General features: G+C 54.1%; 1 protein-coding gene across 1 annotated transcript in view; it reads left to right on the top strand.

Moving 5' to 3' along the window:
* Nucleotides 1-1,662: 1,662 nt before the first annotated feature.
* The window catches only part of ACBD3 (acyl-CoA binding domain containing 3), a 53,261-nt gene continuing 53,199 nt past the window's right edge, over nt 1,663-1,724 (top strand). The window contains exon 1 of the mRNA XM_006897764.1: nt 1,663-1,720. Within this exon, the coding sequence (XP_006897826.1) occupies nt 1,663-1,720 (58 nt within the window). The remainder of the gene's footprint in view (nt 1,721-1,724) is intronic.

A 1,724-nucleotide genomic window follows, 5' to 3' on the forward strand; every position in this document is an offset into this window, starting at 1 on the left:
CATAGGGTCGCTATGAGTCGCAAACAACTCGACAGCACATTAACAGCAACAACAACGAAGTGCTGTGTGTTGTGTACCGTTGAGACAGAACCAACCCATAGCCAACTCAAAGCTCTGGTAGTGGTAAGGAATTTATGCTGGCAATGCAAAGAAACAAGGCTGGAATCCACCGGATACTCTGAAAGAGAAAGATCTCCTTCCATGCAATTCACAGCCTCAGAAAAACCTGTTCTGCCGCAATGGCACTCAAGAAGCCACAAGGAGTGCCCCACAAATTGTATGAGCTTCATTCGAATTCTAGGATCTACTTTCTATGCAGCCTCAGTTTCCTCTTTCTGGTGCAGGGGACAGGGGAAGGAGAAGGCAGAATATAATTTCTCCTCAGACGACCCAAGAGGCTGGGCTCTATGAGGAGAAGCGTCGCATCAGGATTGGGGGTAGACTCATCAACAATCAGTGTTATGGAGATGACATAACCCTTGCTGAAACTTAGGAGGATTTGAAGCACTTGCTGCAGAAGGTCAAGAACTGCAGCCTTCAATATAGATTGAAGCTCAACATTAGGAAAACAAAGATTCTCACCACCGGGCCGATTGGCAGCATCATGATAGATGATGAAGAGATTGAGATTGTTGACAGCTTCAGTTTGAAATTAAAAGAGGAATTGCATTGGGAAAGTCTGCTGTCAGAGACCTCTCCAAAGTACTGAAGAGCAACGATGTCACTGTGGATGTCACATAGTCTTTGCAGTTACTCACTATGTATGCATCAGAGTTGGACAATGACTAGGGATGATAGAAGGAGAATTGATGCCTTTGAGCTTTGGTGCTGGAAGAGTATTCAATATACCGTTGATTGCTAGGAGAACAAACAAGTTCGTCCTGGAGAAGGTGAAGTCAGGCTGCTCCTTGGAGGCAAGGATTCTAAAGCTCTATCTGACATACTTTGGCCATGTTGCAAGGCAGGATCAGTCCTTGGAAAGGGACGTCATGCTTGGGAGGGTGAAGGGACAGCGCAGGAGGGGAAGACCCTCGATGAGATGGATTGATTCCGTCACTGGGGGAATGGGGATAGGCGTATTGGAGACAACACGATTGGCAAGGAATAGACAGGGCTGTTAGGGCTGTTGTCGCTATAAGTCGCAGGCGACTAGACGGCACATAACAACAACAAAATCCCCTTCAAGATGCTGACAAGAACAAATGAAACCGACGGCCAACAGCTGGGCAGAGCACGCTCCGCTAACAAAGGTCCTCTGCCCGGCAAGTGAGCGCCACACGCACAGGGACCCCTCCAAGTGCGGAAGAGGCCCGGGCTGGGGCAGCGGGGAGGTCGGCCCGCAAAGGTGAAGAGCTCTGTCCGGCAGGCTCGGGGCCGCACGCACAGGGCTGACCGGCGCTGCGTGACAGGCGCGGGCTGGGGCGGCTCGGGACAGGCTGGAGGAGACTGCGGCCTGTACCGCGAGGACGGCGTGGGGGACAAGGCTGGCGGTAGAACACCACGAATGCAGAACCCCCGAGGCGGCGCCCAGGCCTCGCCCCGCTTGCCAGCCCGGGCCTCCTCCAGAGCGGAAGTTCCGGTGCGGCGAGAGGAGGTCAGAGGTCGGCAGGAAATCGCTACGTGGCCGCCGCCTGAGCCGGCGCGGAGGCGCAGCAGCGGGAGATGGCGGCGGTGTTGAGCGCGGAGCGGCTCGAGGTGTCGGTGGACGGCCTCACGCTGAGTCC

Source organism: Elephantulus edwardii, unplaced genomic scaffold, assembly GCF_000299155.1.
Source record: "Elephantulus edwardii isolate Elephantulus edwardi_28Jun2011 unplaced genomic scaffold, EleEdw1.0 scaffold00214, whole genome shotgun sequence".
NCBI classification, from domain to species: domain Eukaryota; kingdom Metazoa; phylum Chordata; class Mammalia; order Macroscelidea; family Macroscelididae; genus Elephantulus; species Elephantulus edwardii.